Below are 26,199 nucleotides of genomic sequence, written 5' to 3' on the forward strand. Positions count from 1 at the left end.
AATTATCTCATTAACGCTACGTCAGTAACTGCACATTGTAATTATACTTGTATTGTACAATGCATAAACAAAACGAATACAAGAATGATTAGGGTCGTTTCAGTGGGCAAAGGGTGAGCTGTGTGCAGGACAGTAGCGAGGTCTTCCTCCAAATCCCATATCAGATTGTTGCTACTGGAATACTTTTGGAAACTGGAGCGCAGGAGAAGAGCAGTATTTATAAAGCAGCTGATGAGTAGACATCCTGGTGGTTCTCAGCTAGAATGGTTACATGGAAGAGGCCGTTATTACTTATCCTTATTTTAAATTTCCTCTTTCAGGTGGGCGGTATTAAGGACAAGGTGTTAGCAGCTCACAGAGCAGGTCTGAAGCGAGTGATCATACCCCAACGGAACGAGAAAGATCTGGAGGAGATCCCTCTGAACGTGAGACGAGATCTCAACTTCATTTTAGCCGGATCACTGGATGAAGTTCTAAATGCAGCATTTGATGGGGGATTTCTGCTAAAGATCAGGCAGGAGCTCCTGAACAGTAAACTCTGATTTATTTATTTTTAAACTAATACCAGCAATGAATCTGAACCTTCCTGGACCTTAGATGTCTGGATATAGGTAAATTAGCATGATGCACTACTGTCACAGGAGTATGGGGTTTACACACACACAAAAAAACTATACAATGATAACAATAACACAGGAACAGTATTTTGGGGGTGGGTTTCTTCCAGTTTTAAATACAATGTACACATTTTCCTTTGGAGAGCTAAAATGTATGAGGCCAATAGACTTTGATAAGTAAAAAACAACGCACATGTAAAGGTACAGGACCTTCTTGCACCCCCCACAAACTCCCCGTGTGCACACACTTGGCTAATGGCCATTGCTGCAGAAAGAGCAATTCATGTAACAAACAGCTAAGATGCTGAAAACACTTGAAAAGGTGCTTAATACAGTTGCTTTTTGTAGATTACGTCCGCAAAAATGTGTTCAACATTGTCACGAGCTAGCAATATGAATGTTTGTTGTACAAGACAATTATATATAGATTTGAAATAAACATAATTGAACAAATAAAAACATTATGGGAGAAACGATGTAGTCTGCCTACAAATGATAAACAATTGTATCTTTTCTAAAAGTCGACTATTACCTGGTCTGAATGATCAGTCAGACACACTGTTTACGTACAGTCCGTCAGCGTCCATTGGAAACTGTAACTCTCCCCTAACAATGACACAGCTGGGGGCAAGAAGGCTGAAAAAAAGACAAAGCTCAAAGTCAGATGTTAACATTTGTATTGGTCAGTTCATCTAATCATTGTACGGGGTGTGACCTAATAGCAGGCAAACAGAATCAGATAACCAATGACCCCCACCAGTACAGAGACAATGTCCATCTCTTCTCCTTAAAAAAAAGTGTGCAGCCAGTTTCCATTACATTCTAATCGGACTGGATGTGACCAACTAGGATTAAATCACCACAGTCTGATCCAGTAGTGGAAACGTAGAAGTGATTGGAGTGTGATTGTGTTACAAGGAAGGCAGTAGAAGTGGCGGTATGACGAACCAGAGTGAGCACCGTTTGAGGTCATACATGGCTGCAACATAGTTCTGTAGCTAAAGCAGCGTCCCATCTCAGCCCATTATTATTTATCCTAACAGGAACCTGAATAGATAACAGGCAGGAAAATGCTCAGATTAAATATAGTGTTTGCTTAGCTGCTCAAACGGACGTGTCGGAGGCCAGTCCTAAGGCTGGAAACACTACATTATCGTGCCAGTCACTCGTTGGGTCCAATATTGCATTAGTGTGTACACTCTAACGATCATGTTTTATCGTTCCAAAGTACATTGTATTGTTTCAGCTTATAAACGGACTAAAGCTCTGTAAACAATGTCAGGCCAATTCTGCAGTGTGTACACACAAAGGACCAGCAGTGTCCATAGATCTCCGTAGAGTGCACAGTCACAATCTTTTCGGCCAATGGTTATGACACATGAAGAGCACAGATCTGAAGGTAAAACATGTATAGTATGCACACAGGAATCGGCTGCTGATCGGGACTTTGTTGTTAAAATCATTAGGAAAAGTTTTCTGCAGTGTGTATCGATACAGCCTTAGTCTGCTTCTACCAGTTGTAATTATTTTTTCTTTATTACACTAGATCAGGGGTAGGCAACCTGCGGCTCTCCAGGTGTTGTGAAACTACAAGTCCCAGCATGCTTTGCCAGTAGATAACCAGCAGATAGATGGCAAGGCATGCTGGGATTTGTAGTTTCACAACACCTGGAGAGCCGCAGGTTGCCTACCCCTGCACTAGATATAAGAAGTGACCTCAGACACATGGGGCAATTTATTTTTCAAATACGTTCACTCTGCATTAGTGCTGTAGTGTTAACTAAATGGAGGATTGTGGTACTTTGACTACAAATGAACAATTCGATAATGGGCTTTATGTAGATGTACATAAAGCTTAGACTATGTATAATGTTTGGACTGTATATTATTTAGTAGCAGAAAAGCCTATGTTAGGTCACTGCCATCACTCAGCCAGGGGTGGCCTCCATCGACACCACTATGCCTACTTGACTTTCACACAGTGAGGACTCCCTGAAATCATTGGGTGGTTTTACCTGAAAAATCACTGGCCCAGTGTTTTGTTTTAAAGCCAACTCCACCTTTATTCTCAGCAATGGATTATAGGATACAGCAGAGGTATTATACTGGGACTTTTAATTCTGCAGCAGCTGAAAAGCCAATTCTATGATTGTCACATTTGTACAAATCACATTTTTACATTATGCAGCAAGCAGTGTCTATATTTCTACTAGTTACAAGTACAATCAAATTAAACTTTAGATTGTACGCTCCTTTGAGCAGGGCTCTCCTACCTCCTGTTTCCATCACTTTTAACTGCGCTCTCCAGCTACTCGGCTCACCTCCACTCTAACCCTCTGTCTCCTCTCCGCTCCCCTCAGTGACTCTTTACCTGTCATCCGTGCCCACCCTCTTGGGCCATAGTTACCTGCCTGTACTCACTTTTCCCCTCCCTCTCTTTCTTGCTGTGACTGAGCCCCCAGAGTTATAGTGCTTACTGTTACTTGTACTGTTACTTGTATGGCGCTAAGGATACTTTGTGGCGCCCTATAAATAATTAATAATAATAAACTAAAGTATCTTTAGACTTCAGTGTTACACACTAATTACCCTGACAAGTCACAGAATATGTAATTTAGAACTTGCAATCAACTTTAAATTGGTGGTTTTTCTTCAGTTATATAAAGCATTTAAAATGTTTTGTCCATTAATCCCAATATGAAATAACACCGCACTTCCCCAGGGATCTCAGCACAGTCTTTACCCTGAATCAGTCAAGGCGGGATGATGATTGACAGACCTTGCACCATGAAGCTTCCCTACCACATACCGAGCTGAGGTCTATACTAAGACACTTGTACAACCAGCTCCTCGGATGAGGTTATAGTCTCCCCAGCACCTCAAACTAGAACATTATGTTTGTACAGATCACCCGCAAGGTCAGAATTCTACTATTACTGGCCCATGACAGACCACAACGATCCCCACAGGTTAAAAGTGGGAGCAGGACATAGGGAAGACCTTGGATACGGCAGAACTTGGATACTGCAAGAATGGACAGCAGTTAGAACCAACAGAGCTAACAATCCATGTGTTTCAGATGTTACTTTATGAACAACTAGATTACAAGAACAATCCGGATCGCTGTAGTTTGTGCTGGAGACATAGGCAGTGGAAGGGTAATCTGCCTCTTTACTGGTGGGATTGTCTGAAAACACCTGTGTAGAAGGAAGTTAATGACCTCACCGTTGAAATCAACAAGCCATATTCATTAATATTCCCATCCTATCCCCAATACCCCAAAATGTAACGATTTGACATTTTACAGCATTTAAAATATCCAGATAGCATTCAGTAGGAAGAGGACAGATCTGTGTCTTTCCATCATAGATATAATTTGACATGTGCTCATCTATATGCGACATCACCCGCTCTCATAAGTGGTGAGATTTGGAACATGCAGAAATCATTCCATTACCTGTGCACCTTATTGTGGGGTGTAGAGTTTGTGAAAACCTTGCACAGCGACAATGTTGCGTGATAATCACATCTGTCATTTCAGAATAAGACATTTACACAATGCAACATGACACAAGAAAACCATTGTGTCCCATCCACAGATACTTGTTACAGATGACTACGACATTATAAACCAGGCCCGTACAGTCATCAAGAGAAGATAAAGCTTGAAGACAAGGTGCCATCATGCATGGTTTCTTTTAATGAGATAAGGGTCCTAAATGTATTTAGTGTACTGGAGTTTGCATCTTAGTCGGAAACGACCGATAGCACCCATCACATGTGCACTTACGTGTTGGATACCTCAATCTCTCTCACAATATCTTTTTTGGGGCGAGTACCTACCACCATTGTACAGCTTCCACCAAAAGCTTTTTGTATCATTGTGCGATGTGCTTGCGGAAAACAGCTTATCTGAAGAACCTTTATTTTTGTTGCCTTGTCACATAAGACATTGCACCAGTTCCCTTATACAATGCAGCCAGAGCTATGTAAAATGGTGTGGAAGCTGCACCACATTAACAAAAAAGCAAAGTGTCACTCGGTGTGCGAGAACACAGAAACAATAAGTGTAAGCATCTCCAGAACAAACATACAAGCATGATTGACTTAGCAGAGAAACACATTGTACACTTCATTTAAATGATTTGAATCCAGTTCTGGTAATGTGATTTATACATAATAGACACATGTGCCAGGCTGCATTACTAACCAGTCCAGTCACAAGAAGCCACATTACACAAACCGCATCCAGCAGCACAAACAACAGCCGAGAAAGAATTTTTCCAAGTATTATTTTAATGACAATTATAAAAAGATGGAGAACATCTCATTTTGAGACTACTCGTTAACAATATCTGGTTTCAGTTATATTTGTCAGACAATGGAGGAGTTTTGCACTACAAAACAAACCCTACTGCACCGAAATCTTCCAAATCTTTTCTTTTGAGCTGTTCTCAGAGCCATATCTAAACCTCAAAAGGCAGACTAGATGCAGCACAAACATGTAACATCTGCAGGACAGGTAAAAATTGGGATTTTTCATTATTAATGCATTCAATACCTAGTGTACCCCATCAACTACACACAGGTTAGGCAGCCCTTTTCTGGGCTTACTGCCTGGGGTGTAGGCGACATGCCCACTGTATTATATAAAAAAAGAAAACATGAAAATAAAAAAAAAATAAAAAAAACATGAAATTTGCAGCTAGTGTTTAGACCAATTTATCTAGGGCCCTATTCATTTTGACAGCAAATGTAGAAATTTAAACATTTGACCAATTCAATCTTGGTATACACCACATCGACCTCTTAATACCTCGCAGGGTCATTTTCTCATCACTGAAAATTTAAACATTCCTCATTCCAGAAAATTAAAACTGGGAGAAAAATTTCAAGTAAAAAAAAAAATAATATATATATATATATATATAAAAAAAATAAAATAAAAATAAGTGTATATATATATATATTTACTTAATTACAGAAAAGAAAGTCAAATTTATTGAATGAAAAACTAGAAGTTAATAAAAATTAGCAATACACAGAAAATGTACATAAACAGCAGCAATTCTATATAGTGACTTACAAATGAGGAACGCAGCAGCCTCAGATAGGGCTGTGCAGAATGGCTTGTCCGTCAAAAGGGAAAGGAAAGAAACAGACAGTATTTCACTGTACAAACTACAAACACAAATTAATTCAGGGTTATTTGACTTTTTTTTTCTTTTTTTAACATTTTTGAATAATAATAAAAAAAAAAAATGCCCAAGTATGGGGTCTATTATGGTTTTTTCAGTGGTTGATTTTAAATATTAGTGTTTTTGTTTTACATGCAGCGGCTTCCTGTACTTAGTTACTGTTCACTGGCCACGTCCATGGCCGGCTGTGAAAAGTCATTAATAACTGTAGTATGTGAAATAGAAAGCAAAAGCCTTTAAACACTGGCCTGGAGGTTTGTAATTGCCATTTTAACACATGGAGATTGTTACATTTATCCCTAAGTTGCCATTTTCCGCAAAGAGTTGTGCAATGCTCGTGTCAAACACTAGGCAGTCGCTGTTCATAATGGCGGTAGCGATACCCTCATGAATAGAGCGAGGAGTCGCTTCCCAAGTCAATCGCCGCCGGTGGCCATTTAGCTCCAGTCGGTAAGCAAAGTTCTCCGCTTGCTTGCGCGTTCCTATTAGCTGTACAATAGCAAAGAACTGTTGGTGACCATCGTATTTTTCCTGTTTCTCCAAGACCAGCATAAAATGAAAGCCAAAACAAGACTGCATCATAACCCAGTCAACAGCCCCAGGAAGGTTAATGTCTGTGGCAAGAAACACTATATCCTCTCCTTGCAATGTAGTTATGGATTTATGCTGGTGCATAAGGTGTGGCATTACCGCATCCAAGGACCCTTGCCATTTACAAGAAGCCCCCGGGCAGGGACAAGAGTACGGTCGAAACTCACACAGCTCTTCGTGGTCCGCCTTTTCAGTATGTGGCAAAGTCACCTCGCAACCTGAAGAAGCGTATTTGCAGGGGAAGAGGACAGAGTTGGCAACTTTTTCCATTGCCAAGTTTCGGATGGAGCCCAAGGGGCCTCTGCAGGTTGGGCAGCATGTGAGTTTTGGGCGACAGTTGCTGCACACAAGATGTCCACTTTGACATTGAAGAATAGGTGGTAAAACATAGTCAAAGCATACAGGGCATTCAAAGAGGCTCGCCAAATCATTGTTTGAAGCCGTTGTTCCAGTCAGAGCTGGCACCCGCTGGGAAGGTGGACACTTTGATGTACCGGTTGGTATGGCTGCAGCGGTCTGACGGCTCATTTCTGGAACACAAATTAAGTAATTAGCTCTCAGAGAAAAGGAAACACATGGTGAACTAAGACAAGAGCTATGTACCAACTGTGCCAAGACAACCTGAAAACCACAATATCAGCACAGAAGCAGGAGACTTTCATATTATAAAAAGGACAATGTAATCTAGCGCTCAACAAGCTTCATCTTATACATTTCTTATGTTTATCCGCTGGACTAAAAAAGTTATCTACCCAATGTGGATACAGCCTGTAGATGGGGTGGCACAGTGGTTAGCATTACTGTCTCACAGTGCTGGGGTCATGGGTTCAATTCCAAACAGGAAGCTATCGGTGTGGAGTTTAAATATTCTCCTGCATGCGTTAGTTTTTGGACCGCGGGAGGAACCCACGCCTACCGGTAGGTTTACTGGCGTCTGACAAAAACGTACTCTACATGCTGTGTGTGTAGTAGGGAAGGTCCAATGGGACAGGAACTGATGTGATTGATTACATACACTGTACTGCGCTGTGTCATTGGCCTTATATAAACAAACAATAATTTATTAGGAGACCTCACGGTCTGCATCTTTCCTATGGAGTTAACTTTTACAGAGAAAACACAAGTGCAGTTAGTAGGTATATTACTTAATTATTCTACTATACAGTAAGCAACATGGGGACGGCCAAGCATTTCAGCCCTACGTAATGCAAGAAAATAGTTCAAATCTTTGAGACACAGTAGATCCTGGGCATCAGTGCGAGAAGCACTTGCATCTAAGCAGCAAAGAATTGGCACTGCCCCAATGAGTGAATACTGTATATATTGTTCTTTATATTAATCACTGCTAGGCCACTGGTAATCCTGCAAAGACTAGTGATTCTACAAAGCCAGTCTCTTCCTCCCCCAAAACAGTCCAGGTTTACAATTTTTATACGTGAACACAGGTGGTTTAATAAAAATGAAAGTGGTGCCAAGTCAGCTGTAAGCACCGGCTGGAAGACATTGCATTAATTCATCCAACACCAGACTATATGTATGTTCTACAGCTGCACTTTGTGGTCAGCATAAATAAGATGAGAACATTGGATTCTGCCTTTGCTGCATCACATGATTGCTGTCTGACTGGATCAATGTTATCTGGGTGTGCATTTTCTTATGTTTTAGGTCATTTCACTTAGCCAACTATTAAGTGTGTAAATTGCTCTAACCGGTCTAGAAACAAGTAAAATCAGATGACAGACTGAGGTTAATCTCACAACAGGAGCACAATAATGCCTCTCCTGCCATTCTACTATACAACAAACACACGACAACTCCCCAAGCATAGTGAACAGGAAAGCTGCAAGTCAACCATTACATAATTATCCAATAACATTCACACTCAGCTATGCAGAGGTTTGGAATTGTAAGTACACAAGTTTCTCTTGCAGAGAGCTTTGAGAAGCTGCTATAAATAGCCTTAGGAGCGCAGGGTAATATTACTCTCCACATATCTGGAGTCCAGGCAAGATATGAGATTCTCACATACAGGGCTGTGAATGCTAGTTGCACTTTCACTGAAGTGTTCTAACAGCTTCAGAAACCCCAGACATCCCAGCAGTCTTAGGACAGATCATGCAGTGCCAGTCCTAGGAGCTTATGCAGGTGTAAAACTTGTGTATAAAATACTCAGCTAGGACATAGTTAAAAAAAAAAATGTAAGAGTTGCACATCTAATGAAAATCACCCACAATTCTTTGATCTATAGGTGCAGCTACAAAATAGACTTCAGTTGGCATTTCATTAAATGTCTACAGAAAGTTATGAGATGCCAGCCAGTTCCTGCATGCAACTTATACATGAGACAGGCAAGGCCTGCAAAAAAAATAAATAATAATGTTAAAATGCAGTAGTGAAGGTTTTAATGAGGGACATGAAAATACAGTCCATGAATTATGTTTACCACAAAGACAACCAGAATTTGTGTCCAATTTTCAAAGGATTATAGGCTGATAAATAAGCTTAAAAAGAGACCTAAGTATGGCATCCAAGAAGGTTCTATTGCCATCTGCTTTCTTCTTTGAGTAGGGTCCTCACATGAAGATTAAAAAACACACGATTCTCAGCATTTGTAGTTGTCAATAATTCCAGAAATGGGGACTCTCACCCCAAATAGACCTGAAAGGCAGGATACCATCCCAAGTAACTGCCATGAGAACGATCGGAGACTTAGGATAGAAACATACTCTAATGTATGATTGTAAACAAGCTTAGTGCCCTCCACCCTTTCCTTCCGATATACAGTCAAGTCCATAAATATTGGGACATCAACACAATTCTCATATTTTGGGCTCTATACACCACCACAATGGATTTGAAATGAAACTAACAAGATGTGCTTTAACTGCAGACTTTCAGCTTTAATTTGAGGGTATTTACATCCAAATCAGGTGAACGGTGTAGGAATTACAACGGTTTCTACATGTGCCTCCCACTTTTTAAGGGACCAAAAGTAATGGGACAAACTAAACAATCCTACATCAAACTTTCACTTTGTTGCAAATCCTTTGCAGTCAATTACAGCCTGAAGTCTGGAACGCATAGACATCACCAGACACTGGGTTTCATCCCTGGTGATGCTCTGCCAGGCCTCTACTGCAAATGTCTTCAGTTCCTGCTTGTTCTTGGGGGCATTTTCCCTTCAGTTTTGTATTCATCAAGTGAAATGCAGCTCAATCAGATTCAGGTCAGGTGATTGACTTGGCCATTGAATAACATTCCACTTGTTAGCCTTAAATAACTCTTTGGTTGCTTTTGTAGTATGCTTCGGGTCATTGCCTATCTGCACTGTGAAGCGCCATCCAATGAGTTCTGAAGCATTTGACTGAATGTGAGCAGATAATATTGCCCGAAACACTTCAGAATTCATCCTGCTGCTTTTGTCAGCAGTCACATCATCAATAAATACAAGGGAACCAGTTCCATTGGCAGCCATACATGCCCACGCCATGACACACTCGCTCTTCCCATCACTCTTGTACAAGTTAATCTTTGTCTCATCTGTCCATAGGATGTTGTTCCAGAACTGTAATCACTTTTTTAGATGTTGTTTAGCAAACTTATCTGATCTTCCTGTTTTTCTGGCTCACAAATGGTTTACATCTTGTGGTGAACCCTCTATATTCACTCCTGTGAAGTCTTCTCTTGATTGTTGACTTTGACACATATACACCTACCTCCTGGAGAGTGTTCTTGATTTGGCCAACTGTTGTGAAGGGGTTTTTCTTCACCAGGGAAAAAATTCTTCTGTCATCCGCCACAGTTGTTTTCGGTGGTCTTCCGGGTCTTTTGGTGTTGCTGAGCTCTCCGGTGAGTTCTCTCTTTTTAAGAATGTTCCAAACAGTTGATTGGGCCACACCTAATGTTTCTGCTATCTCTCTGATGGGTTTGTTTTGATTTTTCAGCCTAATGATGGCTTGCTTCACTGATAGTGACAGCTCTTTGGATCGCATATTGAGAGTCAACAGCAACAGATTCCAAATGCAAATGTCACACCTAGAATCAACTCCAGACCTTTTACCTGCTTAATTATAAAATAACGAGGGAATAGCCCACACATGTCCATGAAATAGCTTTTGAGCCCATTGTCCCATTACTTTGGGTCCCTTAAATAATGGGAGGCACATATAGAAACCGCTGTACTTCCTATACTGTTCACCTGATTTGGATGTAAATACCCTCAAATTAAAGCTGAGAGTCTGCAGTTAAAGCACATCTTGTTAGTTTCATTTCAAATCCATTGTGGTGGTGTATAGAGCCCAAAATATGAGAATTGTGTGGATGCCCCAATATTTATGGACTTGACTGTATAAAAACCTGTGTTTGGTACCTAAATAGGATTCACAGACATTAAAGTCTTTGGCCTCAAAACGAACCAGGTTTCCCCAAAAATTTCCGTTAGTTGTTGCATGTAAGAATCCCTTCCTCTATGCACCTATTGTGACAACATCCAGCAGTGCTCACACACATACCATGCTGACAGTTTCATATGGGGAAGACAAAGCCAATCCTGTGTACTACAGATGTTACCTTTCCTCTTCTTGGGGTCACTCCCTGACAGGCATGTGAAGAGCACCCCCTTCCACGAGTAGAGCACGCTGTGGGTCGCTTTGCCAGTCATGAGTTGGACAGTTCATATCGGAGCAGTTGTCACAGGAGGACTGAGGTAAGCGCTCACTAATAGACCTTCTAATGCAGCTCAGCCAGCAGCCCCCCGAGACCCCCGCGGCACGCAGGAAATAGATCCGTGGTGGGAGCAGATGGGGTCAGGAGTGAAGACTCGGGGCTGTGTCCCCTCCACACAGCGAGGACTCCTCCTAGCTGGCCTCCCCGGGACTCTCACTGCAGCTCGGATCCTAGCACCGACCACACCCGCAGGAGACACTAGGCGCATGCGCTGTGCCCTTCCCACTCCACAGTCCCACCCCGACTCCTGCAATCATCTCACTGGCCGCATCCTGAGCCCCGCACGTGACGTGTTAATGCAACAATCCCTCCTCGCTGCTTGTATTATGCGCCAGACACAGATCCCTACACCGAGAGGGGAGACTCCGGCCGGGAGATATAGGGCTAATGCTGGCCCACGGGACCAGATCTCCGCGCAGGCTTTCCTTCCCCGGGGTTACTCAGTTTTAAGAGCACACAAGCAGCGATTTTAGGCCAATATGATGTAAAGTGACAAAACTATTTTTGACCATAACTATCCCCCAAAATCGGGACCAAGCGATCGCTGCACTGTCCGGAGGGGAAGCAGCGCACTGATTAGACCCAAGTTTGACCCCGGTACTTACCCCTAGTAAGCAGAGGACAATGCAGCCTACAACCATTTACAGCAATAGATCAGACTACAGCTACTGATACCCAGCAGTCACTCCAGCAGGCATGGAGTGTATATAGGCACTGTGCATATGTTGCCTTTGGGACCGGCCTAGTTAGGTCTTTTAATAGAAGGCGACTGTTGCACAAGCACCGATGATAAAGTGCTCTTGGTGTTTTAAATGGTAATCTGAATTCCACTATCTTCCCTCCCTTAACTCCCAGGAGAAAACTATACAACACAGACCCAGCATACCACACAGACTGTGTCAAGGACACTGGTGAGAAGTCTCCTACATCTCGTGTGACAATACACAACGTGTCATTCTCTAACCCAGTCAGCCTTGTGCGAGTCACCAGGGCACCACTGCTGATTATATCACTACACACACCTTCATGTGTCTTATGTAATATTCTTCATCTGCACATTTTCCAAGAGTGCAAAAATTAAATGAAAAAAAAATGTGGATTTAACAGACTCAGCTTTTATAGAAGGAAAAACCTTCATTGGGAGATCTGTGTTGAGAATCTGCACTTCCATCCTTCCCCAGCCAGACAGACACTTCTCTCTACTACACCCACAGCTTACTCAACAGAACATCCACACATAGTTCATATGACATTGCCACAGCTACACCAAACCTGGCTAGAAATACATACAATTACTTCATACAAGTTTGTTCTGCCAGTAAGCTGCATGAAGAACATGTAACCACCTGTGTAGCCCCATCACAAAAACAAAGGCTTAAACAATAAATTGGTAATTAGGAGGTGCATTTTATACATTTAGCCCAGGAGTGGTGCTCATCATTAATCACATGGCCTGTCAGATATTTACAGTTCATGGCTTTAATACATCATGGTGTGTAAAAATAGTGTACAATTTAGAAGCTAGTCCATTATCAACACCCATTTTAAAAGATTGAGCAGTTGAGGTGCACTCACTGACACTAAGAAAATAACCCAGGTCAGTTACAGAGTTACTACAGTACTGTGGCTGATTAAGTTAGGCTGGGCTGCTTGGTTCCCATTGGCTGCTCTATGTATTTAAGGCAGGGAGGACCAGTTATAGCATTTCCAGTCCTGTGCTGTTGCTGACCTGCTATTGGATTCCTGTCTGCCTGATCTTCCATTGTGACCTTGGCTTGTACCCTGGACTTTGCCTGTGACCCTGACCTTTTGGCTTATATTTTGGACTTCACTGTTTTGCTACGGACCTCTGACCTCGGCCTGCTACTGATCACCCGCTCCAGTCTGAGCTAGCGCCGTCGGTTCCATTTGCACCGCGGCCACCATTAATAAGCTCTTACTACTCTGAGCTTAAGACCTGGGGGCATCTGAGTACCTGTGAGCCTTTAAAGCTCTACGGGAAAGGCGGCTGGCTGCTAAATGTAAAGACCTCTACTCTTATCAGTTCTTAAAGCTCATCTTGGTCGTCGGGAGTCTTAACAATCACAGAGTTAGAGAAGCCGGGTGGGAGAAAACAGGCAAAATAAACTGTCTAGCATTTTCCTTCACTCAATGCACACCCACAAAAGCAGTCACCTTGCGACACCTTTTACCATGACATTTTGCACAATTCACTCCCAACCAGATCAGAGACTAGAGGGTGAATGCAAGCCTAAAATATTAACAAATACTTTAAATATTTTTGTAAATGAAACGTAGAAGCATGCAGTTAAACAGATTTACTAAGTGACACCTGATCCAGAACGAATAGGGAAACATATACTCACAGTAACTGGATAGGGCAGTTCATGGATGAATTCCCCCTTGTTACTGGTACAATGCTCAGGTCAGACAATTATAACAACATTCTAGGGCGGATTTAAAAGGATCGGGTCAGACATCTGCAATACTGGAGAAGAATAGCACGAAAATGGTGCAAGCCAAAAATTTAGATTCGAGATTAAGGCATCCACAGTGAGTACAAAACAAACCAATATATAAAAGCCCAAAGAGCCCATTTAAGACAACAGTTGACAATAATGAGCTTATGGAGTGTTTAATTACAAATAAGCAGCGGTCTTGGGTTAAGAAATATAAAATGTCTTTCAAGTTCAGGTAGATATAATATTGGAAGATATAAGAGCCAATTAGCCAAATCTAGAACCCAACTTGTTAATGGGTCCCTCCACCCAAAATTTAAATTCAAGATAGGACTTCTATATCAATATCAGACGCTCACTAGTGATTAGAGTAAGCGATAACTGGACAGCACTCTCTGGGAAACTTGCAGTTCAGGCTACAGCAGCAGTGGGTATTGGCTTTCTGATGTATTCATATGGGGGTACAGTACACTACAGAATGGGAAGCTGTGGGGATTACCCTTTATAACAGATTTTAGTACAGTGGATTCATGATACTTAACAGTCAAAAGATAACCACATGTAGGTGGCCAACCTGGCAGGGCACCAGCTGGATTACTGGCATCCCCATTAACGCAGGTCAAAAATGACCACACAGACAAATAGTCTCCTCTGACCCCATTTACCAATGATAACATTATCCCGTCTTGGTATGCAGATCAACTTTGTAGCCGCTGAGTAATAGGACCACTTGATTTTGTGCCTCTTTAAAAGGATTTGTCCTTTAACTTTTACAAATGCCTAATGGTGATCTGAGAGATTTCACTTCATTTTCTGGCCCCATAAAAATCAAAATTTAGCCAGTTGTCCAATATTGCACAGCATGGAACCATAATGACACCACATAAACAGAGTATAATGTCAGGTCTTGCTCTCTCACCTGCTGTAATAAGGTGTGCAGTTCACTAGCACACATACACTTATGACTACACCTTAATTTCCCACACAGCTGGCAAGAAACTGTGGAAAACAGTTTGCTTACATGAAAGTCAAATAATTTGCAAATAAGCAATAGGTTATAGGTAAATCATCTGAGCAAAGTAATACTCATTACTGCCATGTATGACGTGGAATACACAACAGCTGGCACACGTGGTCTCAGTCTACTGAAACCAATATTTGTTTTACAAAACCACAGCTGACTACACAGCACCTTCACTGCTCAGGAATCGTATTGTCATCGCCATGGGAGTTAATAGTAATGCTTAAAAAAAAAAAAGAAAGATCCAACTTTGGAACAGACAAAGCCCTCTCTGGCCAAAACCGTACTACAACGACCCTTGCGTTCACCTCTTATTTCAAAGTTTAATAAAGAGGGTAAGAGCTAGTGAAAAAAAGCATAGGGCAGCGACCATCCCATCTCTGCGCTGGGACATCCACTGCTTCTGGGATGCAAGAAATAATAATTTGCAACTTTCCTGTTTGCATTGGCATCAAACAGGTCTAAGACTGAACTACCCATCTTATTAGTGGATTACAGGAGTCTCCCTGTCTGTTTAGGTATGCCAGAGTTGCAACATCCTCTTAAATTCAGACATTTATTTTATGTTTGTGCGTGGGGAGAGGTTCAATTGGCTGCATTTCTTGTGAAAGTAATGTGGTCTGTGTACTATTACCGATAGTGCAGTAATTTTAACGCAGATTTCTGCTCGCAGCTCATACCAGCAAGCAATTATCAGCGTTGAAATTACTGTACCAACTGTAAAAATGCGCACTACTAGCGTAGCAACGGTAATAGTGCGCGGACGCGTTACCGATTGAACTGAGTTTTTTCTCCTCCTTAGGTCCACGAGAGGCAGAAACCTTCCAGGTGGGGTTCCCAGCCTTGAAGAATCATAAGACTGGAATATTCAACGCTTTTTGTCCTTGAATGTCTTTCACCTATCTAGGGAAAGTTTTCCATGATGAGACCAATTCAAGTGCTAACCCAAGTTACTGCTTCTCTAATTTCAATTCCTTAATACTTCAGAAATACTAGCAGTTATTACCCAAATTATGGATGCTGCTTCTCAAATTGTAGTGCTGCTTGCTGCCATAAACCCTATGTCTTAAAGCTTGACACTTAGCTGGAACAAAGGACTTTTTTTTTACCCAGTAACCCAAATACAGACTGTTACTTGAAGGGGTCAAATCTTACTTGTCCTGGTTGATCATCCAACCCTGACTTTTTGCAGCTCTGGACAAGAAACTACTCCCTGTATGTTGAGGTAAGGGTGTAAACAGTCTACAAATGGAAGGTGAATAACCCTGGTGAATTGCTTTTCTTAACTTTTGGTTAGTCAAGTGTATGGGATCCTATGGCGCCGTTTCTCTTCAGCAAATTCCTTGTTCTCCACAGGCTTACCTAGAATATAGAGACCAAGCCCAAATATTCGGCCTCCGATAGGAGGGCATAGTACCTCCTGACCAGGATAGCATCAAGCTCCCCAAAACATCTGATACTGGATGGTTAAAGACCCTGCAACTTTGTAGCTCTTTCAAACATTAATTCAAGTTTCTTCTACTAGGAATTTTATCTATTCCCTTGTCGGAGGGAATTAGATCTTTAAACCAGAGCACTCCTTGGAAGTAGAAGAGACATTATCAGGGCTAGAAGAGGATTCCTTTTGTCTGAATATTTTTTCAGGATACCTAGTCTAACTACATTGGGAGTTTCACCATTAAATCCTACACTCGGTAGAAACATAACACATGGATGGGTTTTTGTTTTTAAAAATATGTCTGACACCATTATTGGCACTCTGTAGAAGAGATTCTTTTCAGAAACTATACATTGTCTAGTAGCAATAGGAAATACACTTATGATAGAGGTTAAAGGTCCTTCCCTCTACTTCCTGTCCCTAATAGGCGGTAGGTTCCACCTCTATGCAGTGCCGTCATGAAGATACAGTGGAAACAACTAAAATGCATGATATGTAAACTATAAAGCTTTTGGTATCAAATATAGCTCTAAACAGAAACATTTATTAATCCAATAGAATGTACTTGTAATATGGGCACTCTAAAACGGAAATATGCAATAAGATAAACAAAACCAGCAAGTAGAATAATGCTGAAGGGTGACTCAGTTTCCCAGAAATACTGGATTACAGATTCACCTAAACCTCATTTTCGCAGGTCCTGCCTGGACAGTAGATTAAAGGATAATGTCACTTAGTTTTGGGTGGCGTTAGGAAAGGTGAATAAAACAAAGCTCTCTTACCTGCGCTTCCCAAGTCCTCAAATTCAGCAGGTTCCACAATGTATTTTAGAACTGAAACTATTGTACCTTCAGACCACCACCAGGGATTTGAGAAAGGCCCAACCACCATGAGTATAGGGCAGGGGTAGGCAACCTGCGGCTCTCCAGGTGTTGTGGAACTACAAGTCCCAGCATGCTTTGCCAGTAGATAACCAGCAGATAGGTGGCAATGCATGCTGGTTTTTGTAGTTTCACAACACCTGGAGAGCCGCAGGTTGCCTACCCCTGGATACTATATGGGATTGCCTGCTCCAACTATTAAGATAGGTACACATACGCAATTATCGTGCAGATCACATGATTCACGATCACATGTTCAGATACCGCAAGTGTGTTTTACGTTACCAAAACACATTGCGGCTGTCTTTGCCAGACATCGTTCTATCATAGATCGTGATTTTTAGGAAGTGTGTACACACAATCAGCCATCACAATCTTTTCATCAGATGGTTATGAGAGGTGAAGGTGAATTGTGTACGCATGAATCGGCATGCTCAGAGACTTCCAATAGTTTGTGAAATCATTACAGAAACTGCATAGGTGTGTACCCAGCTTTACAAGGGAGCTTTTGCCATTTTATTTACCTCATCTTAATTCCAGTCAAAACTAAAGTTTGGTTTTGAGTCGAGTTATTGTTTAATCTGGGTTAAGCAAATCTGCATTCGGATATCTTAAGATAGGCGCAGCCGGGGGGTGAGGGAATATGCCATTAACAGTGGTCAATAATAGGGTGGAAAAACTACAGTCTTACTAGTTGTGTAAAAGGGAGCTTACGTTTTTTTAAACAAAAAACATTTATACACGTGTCCAAATTACCCTGTAACAATCTGTGACTAAGGATGAAGAAAAGTGAACATAATTATAGACTGGAGTAATGATGGACAGAAATACACCAACCACCTTCTTCTATAAAACACTAACAAAAATGATGCTGGTCAAACAACTTTTTAGTAATATTCAACTTCTGCTTATCCAGGTGTCCTCAGATTTAGAGAGTGGGGATAGAACAACCTGTAGCCAATCATTACAATGTTCACAGCACAGATTATTTCAAAACATGAGCGTGCAAATCTTGTGGGGGCAGTAACCTGCCTACATGTGCGATTATGTAAGCAAAAATTGTGCAGAGTCAGTATGATGTGGAACAAGCAGAAGAGAGAAATGAGCAACTTCCACCAATAGCACAGAGGACACAAGATGTTGGTGCCAAAGACAACTCTATATAAGACCAATATTTGTAAAATACACATTTTGAGAGTTCAACTATAAAAGTTCAAGTGTGGTTTAAATTCTGCATCAATCCAATAACAACTCCCTACATCATCTGCATGTCCTTTTCGGTAAGACAGGTGCACAACAAATGGACATCCGTAGGCTACTATATTTAATCCTTTTCGTTTGGTCAGGAGGGGATTCAGCTCAGTGGCAGAACAGTGGGCTGTTCGATTGCTCACTGAGGTACACGTGTGATCAAAATTTAAAATTGTTCTATTTTCTGGCATAATCCAAGAGGTGGCAGCATTTTGCGTTGTAATGTTCCACTAATAAAAAAAAGTTCCTATAATACAATCTTAATAAAGACCTGAAAAGCTTCAGTTAAGTTACAATATAAAGACTAACCATTAATACAGTTGGTGTATCAGGAGTCTTTTTTTTGGGCTTAATCAACACCAACAAGAACGCAGCTGATCAATTCACTAGGATCTAATGGCCTCACTCAGGCAATTCATGACCCCAAGAATGTCAAACACCTAGAACAAATTGCAGGCTGAAAATTGGTTTAGTCTACAAGATGGCTGACTGTCTTGCATGTAGGCGACAGGCACACTTTAGGGAACATGAGAAAGCCCCTTGTGCTGAAGCAGAACTCAATCAACATTACAAGTAAAGCATAAGGAAGACACCAATAACGCAAAGTGTCACTGTGCCAATCACCACATCAATAGAGGACTTATTTTTCAAGTTTGTTCACCATTTATGTGGATTTTATGTAGGATATTCTGTCATACCCCATCAATATAAGACAAAAAAAAGCATTTCTGTCATTCCCTAGTAATAATGGGATGACTTTATATATTCTGGGTGTTTTAAATACAATTTTCCAATTTTGTGTTTGGTTTTTAAAAAACAAAATCTGCATGACCTCAGGCTAATACTTAGTGTGTCCATTTAGATTTACTGGTTCAGCATAAAAGTTTCCTTTTTAGGCTTCATTTCATACAAACATTTCAGTCACAAAATATCCATAGGGCGGCTCAACCATGCTTGGAGCCTTGTGCCAAGCAAACAAGTTTTTCTTTAAAAGTGGTAGCCTGCCAGAAGAAATTACTTCTTTACATAAAGGTCCACTAAACTCAAAATACAAAGTTGGCTTATATAAAACCGCTATGAATAACATTCAAGCATATTTAGAAATTGCAGGAGTTTCAGAACTAAATATATTTGAGAAAGTCGTGAGCATGAGGGAAGATCTTTACCTACCCGCAGCAGTCTTCCTTATTAAGGACAATGCAGTCAGACACTTTCAGCTACACAACAAATGTGTTGCCAGAATACCATATCAGGGTGAGCGTGGATACAATAAACTGACATCTTGAGTTGGTAAAAACCTGCAATTTGTAATATCTTTGAACATTACTGAAAGCAAAACCAGTAAGGCTTGATGACAGCATAAACCATATTAACAAAGCTACCCTGTGCCAGGATTATATTTGTGAATTAATGATGCAATAGAAATAAATGTCTGTGATACAAATAGGCTAACACATAAGTCTTAGCTTTGGTTATTCACGGGACATTTTAGCCTGTACCATGTATATCATTAGTGCAACCTGAGATTAGCAGGTTAGTAACTAAAAGTTCCGAACAGATATAAGGACTTAATAAATAGGCATAAATGTGTATACACACACACAAGGTTAACATAGTAAACCCTAATAAAGTTAAGGAACAATTCAAAGCAGAGCCATCACCTACACACAAAGGAGGCAGCTGTTTTATGAGCAGAGTCAACAGTCATGAGAATGCAGCTTATCAATGCACTAGGAAGTATTGTCTCATGAATAGTCTGGCAGTGGCTCTGATGTCAGACTGCTAGCAAATCAACAGGCTGCACACGGGTTCAGCCTACAAAACGGATGCCGCCATTGTGTGTAGCTTCACTTCAAATGTAAAAACATAAAGGCCACTATAGACAACCAACAGAGAAAGGGAAAAAAGTGTAAGGCTACATAAACATGAAGGCGTTTATGTGCGCCCATGATGCAGGACCACTGCTATGGGTAGCTAGAGTTAAAAAAAAACTAAATAAATGTAAAATCAAGATAACAGACTCCCTACAGTAAATCACAGGGATATTAAAGGTCACAGAATTACCATGAATGACATTGGGAAGAGTGCTTTTATACAAGTCACAGAACCCCATGAAACTTCTAATAACTAATAATTTATAGAGTAGGGTGCATGGTTCCTTATAAAATAAACTACTTTGAATAATGGATGCCAAAATGATTACTTCAGCATTCACTGTTGATACAGATATTATTTACAGTAGTATGTACATATATTAACATTCCTTGTGTATAATACTACAGTACACACAAATCATAAATGCAGCATGCAGAGTTTTTATCGCCTTGAGGTCTCGCCGTGGAATGCTTGTACGTACTGCATGTCACAAGGAAGCATGACCTAATTACTTTACATGCATCCTAGCTGTGGTACCACATAGAACAAAATACATTAGACTTTCCAACAAGAAAATAACCCATGTGAATATATGTGCAATAATTGAAGATCTGGGCTTAAGGGTCTACTATCCAAGACTGGATAAACTTTTTTATATATAATTTGAAGAAATATGTGCCTAAAATATACTAAATTATATTACAAATTAGCTATCTTTCCCTGCACAGCCCCTATTATCCTCATTAAGCTCTTTAGCAGTACTAATCATAGTGACTGTAGGAGGAAGTTCTTGGTGATAATACGAGACTATGATATTACCACCAGTTTATTATCAGTTTCCTTTATAGGTTTCAGAACTCTCTGGATAACAGCTGTACGTAGAACATATGTCATACTATATTTAGTCAAATATTTATAAACAATTTTTTCACTGACAAACAGCAATCATGCTGCTTCATCTGCAATTCTTCTGCAAGTCATGTTGTTAAAGAAATCTTTTACATGCAATCCTCAAATCTTGCCAGTACTTTGCCATCACAACTTCAGTACCTTGGCCATCCTCCATAGGCATTAAAACATGCAAAGGAGCCAATTCAGTTAGTTTACCAAGAGTTCCCATAGATCAGTTGCTACACTAAAAACAATAATAAAAGCAGCATGTGCAACACAAGTAGTTTAAGAACTAGAAGGTCACAGCTCAGTTAGATTGCAATGATCTAGCAAGTCATGCAACATATACACAGCTATCCATGGAAACATGACTAGGCCCAGTCCTGAGAGGTTATCCACATGCTGCAGCCAACTCATGCGGTGAACAATAGATATGTCAGGGGAAGACCACCGCCCCCACATTGCAAGAATGCAGCCTGGCCCCCGCCATGTTGGCACTAACACCATCCCCTTTTTTTCTGCACTATAAAAGCCATTACGGCACCACAACAAAGCCTGCTGCACACAAGGACACATTACAGGAGATTAGCAGATTCAACACCACTAGGCAGAGACAGGCATCCTTCTGTTTACACAGATCCACCAGTGGTCCACAGCACCCAACAACACTACACATATATATAGTCTGTGTATTGTTTACATAACAGTGTGTGAATATATATATATATATATATATATATATATACATACACACACACTCTGTATGGAAATGACCTCATTTGCACCATAAATGTTTTTGTTAACCTTGAAAAATAAAGGTAGAAATATGTAAATTATCCCTTAGTCTTTCAAACAAGTTTGACACTATGGCTATATTATATGCATAACAACACTTATGCCCATGTACAATACTGAGCCACAAAACTGAAGATACAACATAAACACAGGACAAGCAGAGTCCCAGACACTATATTTATTTTTATTATATATATATATATATATATATATATATATATATATAAATAGATGTGTGTGTGCATATATATATATATATATATATATATATATATATATATATATATACACACACATATATATATATATATATAAATAATAATAAGATATATCTGTACACACACATAAGACAATACAAGCTCCAGAAGGCTCAGCCAGGCCCAGGGATGAGGGATTAAGGAGCACAGGATGACTTGGGCCGCATCCTGATGAACAATAACCCCCAGGGCCGGTGCTGCGGCCGGTAGACCCGGATGGAGCGGGGGATGGGGGGGGTCTATGACGTCATATACGTGTGTTTGTGATTAACCCGTGCAGCGCCGAGCCTCCATCATTGTTGTCAGACACTCACCTCTGCTCGGCCCCCGCCGCGGTGCTGTGAGGTGAACGTCCGGTCTCCTCCTCCCCCCGTCGCGAGCTCTTCCAGCCGTTACCGTGCCCTGCGCGCGGCCGCCCTCAGCCCCAGAGAGAAGACACTGCGGAGGGGGAGGGGGGGGAGAGTGTGAGGGAGCGGGCGCGTGCACCGTGGAGACCTGCGTCACTGGGAGCGCGCACGCACGCAGCCAGCTTATTACTGCCGGCCCTTCCCATCCCCTTCATCGTACAGCCTCCCCGCAGTGGCGGTTGGCCCCGCCCCCTCATCGTCTCTCTGTTCTCGCGCCGCTTCCCGCCTTTTTCTGTCAGGCGTGTAGTGTTGTGTGAGGTGATGCCGACATCCCTGGCAGTCCCTGCTTATAAGGATCTGTCCCTGCTTATAAAGATCTGTCCATACGTAAAATTATCCTTCCCTGCTTATAAAGATCTGTACATACGTATAAATTATGTCACAGATTATAAAGTTATGTCCCTATTTATAAACTTATGTCCCTGATTATAATCTTCTGGTCCTGCTTATAAAGATTTTCCACTGGACATGTCCTCATTGTTATTAATATTCAACAACTGCACAATAAAATTTATTTTTCCATGTTAGATATAATCCTTTAACCATTCATTCTAATTTTCTGGGCTTTATAAAGTAATGTTTATTGAAATAAATGCAAAAAAATAACAATTATAATCTTAATTCATGGCATGATGGGGATTGTGGTGCACTGAGGTCCTCTGAGGTAGAAAAGTGATGGGCTTACAGGCAACAAAATGTCCTTGCAACGGTCAATCCCAAAATGAACTGTCACCAAATGTTATAGAAATCTCAGACAGCGCTTTCCTTCCATAGTGTCTAAAAACACGGGTAGAGCCTCTCACATATGTGCTGATACTTATGGAATATAGTGTCCCGTGTAGAACACACGCTAAGGGACTGATAGATGACCCTCTAAGGACCATCACAGCTCTTCCTCTGAGCTTACAACCATTCTGTATCCTTTGAGCCAAACCTTTATCCATTCCACTATTATTGGGTCAAATCCAATAATTTTTAGCTTTTGAATTATATTTATTGTGGCATAGTGTATCAAATGCCATGCTAAAATATAATTAACCTATATCCAGTGGTCAACCCTGTCAAGTTAAATCAGGTTAATCGCCAGTTAATATGACTGCTAATTACATCATGGGTAAGAAACCTGAGGTTAGACACAAATCCATAAGGTGACTAGGTAACAAATGTACAGTTTCTTTACATTCTAGCACCCATGTGCTTAAATAGGTCCAACATACTTGGGGCCTGATTCATTTAGACATGCAAAAGGACCGTATTGCGTGTTTATTTTAAAACACACGCAATTTGGGCATACACACGTCCATGTTCAACATCAAGCGGATTTGAAGATACATCTCTTCTTGGATAAGGGTCTATGTGCGGTCTGCTCTGACAGACGCAACACAATGCAGGTTACATACAATAGATATTTGGAATATAAAGTCTCAGCAGAAAGCAAAAAAAAAAAAGTATTCAAATATTGTCATCTGTTAATAATATAGTCATTAATGAAAAATCATTAAAAAACAAAATATTTTTGGGCAGCACGGTGGCCAAGTGGTTAGCACTTCTGCCTCACAGCACTGGGGTCATGAGTTAAATTCCTGACCATGGCCTCATCTGTGAGGAGTTTGTATGTTCTCCCCATGTTTGCGTGGGTTTCCTCCGGGTGCTCCGGTTTCCTCCCACACTCCAAAAACACTAGTAGGTTAATTGGCTGCTAACAAATTGACCTTAGTCTGTGTGTCTGTGTGTGAGTTCTCTGTACAGCGCTGCGGAATTAGTGGCGCTGTATAAATAAATGGTAATAATAATAATAATCACCCTTCCCCCCTCCCCATATGAAACACTTATCCGGATGTTATTAACGTCTATTGTACATAAAATGCATTTTTACAGTAGCTCCCGATTGAAAACACATGTTCTAGCTGCATATGTGACCGTCATCACTAGTAATAGGCACTTATACCTGCCCAGGAGCAAGTGATATGGCAGAAAAATACATACCCGAGAGATGCCCAAAGCTTGACTTGATGGATGGGCATGCACTCAAGCTTGGCACGCACTTACTGTACATTGATTACATGCATACGCCCTTTCCCCTCTACGTTCCGCCTATGTAATCATAGGATGTCTGCAGTGTCCTTTGCATTCCAAGATGGATGTTCTTGTGTTCACTGGCGTATTGTCCGTTTATGGACGTGCGCAGTACAATTTAACGCAAAATAACGGCACCTATATATCTTAATGAATCAGGCGCCTGGTGGCTACCCTGATGGATGAACAGGAGTTTAAGCAATTGTGGACCTAGATGTCCTTGTAATAGGAGTGTGGGAAACGCGAGTGCATCACAAATGACTGTATAAGGTTCATGTTCCAAAAAGAGGCCAAGCGTATGCAGCGTTTCAGTGCATTTGGGGTATTACAGCTAGTTCTATTAATTGCTTTTCAGGTTATTTTTAGATCCTTAGAGCCTCTCCATTTAAACAAGCCCTTTCCGGACAGAGGTTTCAGCGCAGTGATTAAATAAACACTGTGAGAGCTGAAGGTATTGCGAAAGAGGATTCCACACTTGACCGACTCTATACAGTGCCCATGTCTGAGATATACAGATATATATATGTCCCTGGGTGATCTGCTTCTCAGACATATATCTTAATGAGTCAAACTGAAATATACATTACTCATTTATGTGTTGGTTCTCTATATTTCACTTCACTAGTCTGGGTGAGAACAACCCTTTAATGTCAGACAAAACAAACCTCTATTTCGGCATCTGTCTCACTTACTAGAAAATCATTAAATGTCTGTATTCAGCCAGAAGGATGAGTAAATCTTGTGTACAGGGTTCATCTCTTGTGAAAGGAGAGGGGTGTTTTGCATATTGCCTACACCGACGGCATTGTGTCTGCAAAACAAAAAGAGGATATTAATGCATAGTTTCCATTTCCACTGGCCAAAGGTAGACACGTTTTATTGCGTTCACAGATTAGTACTTTTGCAGACTACTGTAGATATTAAATAATTGGTTTTGTGCCCTAAATTCAATAATTGTTCACTAACAAATAATTGTATCTGGTGCTCCCTGTCTTCTCTCTCTGTAAACAGCGCAGTAACTTGAAATGTCTGGCCCCATAGTAAATAGATCCAATAGTGCAGTATACTCATTGTATTGGTAGCAGTAGTCTGATTCATATATATTATTCATCTCCTGGTCACCTTTCCAGGAGCCCAACCATAGATCATCAGCCAGATCCGGAGCTTTGGCCTCCTCTACCAATACCTCTTAATTGACGGTACACCCTTCCCACCCGCTCTGTCCCCCCACCCCCTTTTTTTAAAGTCCAAAATCTAATAAAAAGAGTATGTACAACAAAACAACCTTTACGATTAAGAAGCAAATCCAATGGGTTAAGCAGTGGATTCTAAGTGTAACATTTTACTACTTATAAATACTAACAAACAGGGTTCATAGAATGGTTCTTCCTTATGTTTATTTTGAAAAATACAAGATAATAATCTTTAAAACAGATAACTACTGTGTATATCTGTACTAAGTTTTCTATTTTTGTTTCAGTCCTCGTCATTTAGTCTGTTTTATTTTAAGGCATGTATGAAACACATAAGTTGTGGTTTGCAAACACCACACTGATAGTGGTTTAGTGGTCAGTAGACTGTCATATCCTCAATGATATATAATTAACTATGTAACACTCCTCGTTCTTAATAACATTTTTTTCTGGATACAAAAGGGCCTGATTCTTATGGAACGTAAATGCCGATTTTGTGCGTATAAATTTAATCTCAACGTTCA

General features: G+C 40.8%; 2 protein-coding genes across 6 annotated transcripts in view; one reads left to right on the forward strand and one right to left on the reverse strand.

The window, feature by feature from the left end:
* LONP2 (lon peptidase 2, peroxisomal) overlaps window positions 1–3,181 on the forward strand; it is a 58,084-nt gene extending 54,903 nt beyond the window's left edge. The window contains exons 15-16 of the mRNA XM_075189253.1: window positions 321–2,170; window positions 2,327–3,181. Of these exons, the coding sequence (XP_075045354.1) occupies window positions 321–542 (222 nt within the window). The 3' untranslated portion in view covers window positions 543–2,170; window positions 2,327–3,181. The remainder of the gene's footprint in view (window positions 1–320; window positions 2,171–2,326) is intronic.
* Window positions 3,182–4,895: 1,714 nt separating this feature from the next.
* On the reverse strand, window positions 4,896–22,489 carry SIAH1 (siah E3 ubiquitin protein ligase 1). 5 transcript variants are annotated; one of them, XM_075189256.1, is made up of 2 exons: window positions 22,314–22,489; window positions 4,896–6,936 (listed from the first exon to the last, which is right to left on the reverse strand). In XM_075189256.1, exon 2 carries the CDS (start codon window positions 6,932–6,934, stop codon window positions 6,086–6,088), a length of 849 nt encoding a protein of 282 aa, XP_075045357.1. In that variant the 5' UTR covers window positions 6,935–6,936; window positions 22,314–22,489; the 3' UTR covers window positions 4,896–6,085. The 5 variants fall into 5 exon arrangements, with proteins under 5 accessions (XP_075045357.1, XP_075045359.1, XP_075045355.1 ...); XM_075189258.1 differs by lacking the exon at window positions 22,314–22,489 and adding an exon at window positions 22,087–22,194; XM_075189254.1 differs by lacking the exon at window positions 22,314–22,489 and adding an exon at window positions 10,976–11,372.
* Between the last annotated feature and the right edge of the window lie 3,710 nt (window positions 22,490–26,199).

The sequence above is a fragment of the Mixophyes fleayi genome, chromosome 10 (assembly GCF_038048845.1).
Source record: "Mixophyes fleayi isolate aMixFle1 chromosome 10, aMixFle1.hap1, whole genome shotgun sequence".
NCBI lineage: Eukaryota > Metazoa > Chordata > Amphibia > Anura > Limnodynastidae > Mixophyes > Mixophyes fleayi.